This window comes from Penaeus monodon, chromosome 24 (assembly GCF_015228065.2).
Source record: "Penaeus monodon isolate SGIC_2016 chromosome 24, NSTDA_Pmon_1, whole genome shotgun sequence".
Classification (NCBI taxonomy): Eukaryota; Metazoa; Arthropoda; class Malacostraca; order Decapoda; family Penaeidae; genus Penaeus; species Penaeus monodon.
In genome coordinates, this window is record NC_051409.1 from 14,419,996 (window position 1) to 14,420,402 (window position 407).

The 407-nt window shown below is 36.1% G+C and overlaps 1 protein-coding gene across 1 annotated transcript in view; it reads right to left on the reverse strand.

Annotated features, from left to right (window-relative positions):
• LOC119588617 (tRNA (guanine-N(7)-)-methyltransferase non-catalytic subunit WDR4-like) overlaps window positions 1–407 on the reverse strand; it is a gene marked incomplete at its 5' end in the record, with an annotated part of 7,340 nt that overhangs the window by 5,418 nt on the left and 1,515 nt on the right. The window contains 1 exon segment of the mRNA XM_037937257.1: window positions 96–265. Coding sequence (XP_037793185.1) covers window positions 96–265 — 170 coding nt within the window.

Genomic DNA, 407 nt, shown 5'->3' on the forward strand with positions numbered 1-407 from the left:
AAAGAAAAAGAAAGAAATATATAAGCAAATCAATCAATTCCAGCTAGCAGCATAGAAAACCTCCTAACTCATCAGGTAATAAGAGGTAAACCTACCACGTCAAGCAGCATAGAAAGATGTCCCAACAGAGCTGGCACATTGCTTTTCTCTTCACCATTTCCTTGACTTTCAGACTCGGGAGACATTTCCTGCTTGTCATGACAAACAGAAGTCACCTCCAGTTCACCTCCCTTTAATGGGAAATGATACACATCACCTGTTTTGTCTGCAGACATAACAAAATAATAAAGATGTCACCAATGGCTAGAACTTAATAACACTCTGAAAACATTCTTCATTATGGTTTATATCCAGACCTAAACAATCAATGCATCAGTTTCTATTTCATTTATTTAAAAAATTTCTAG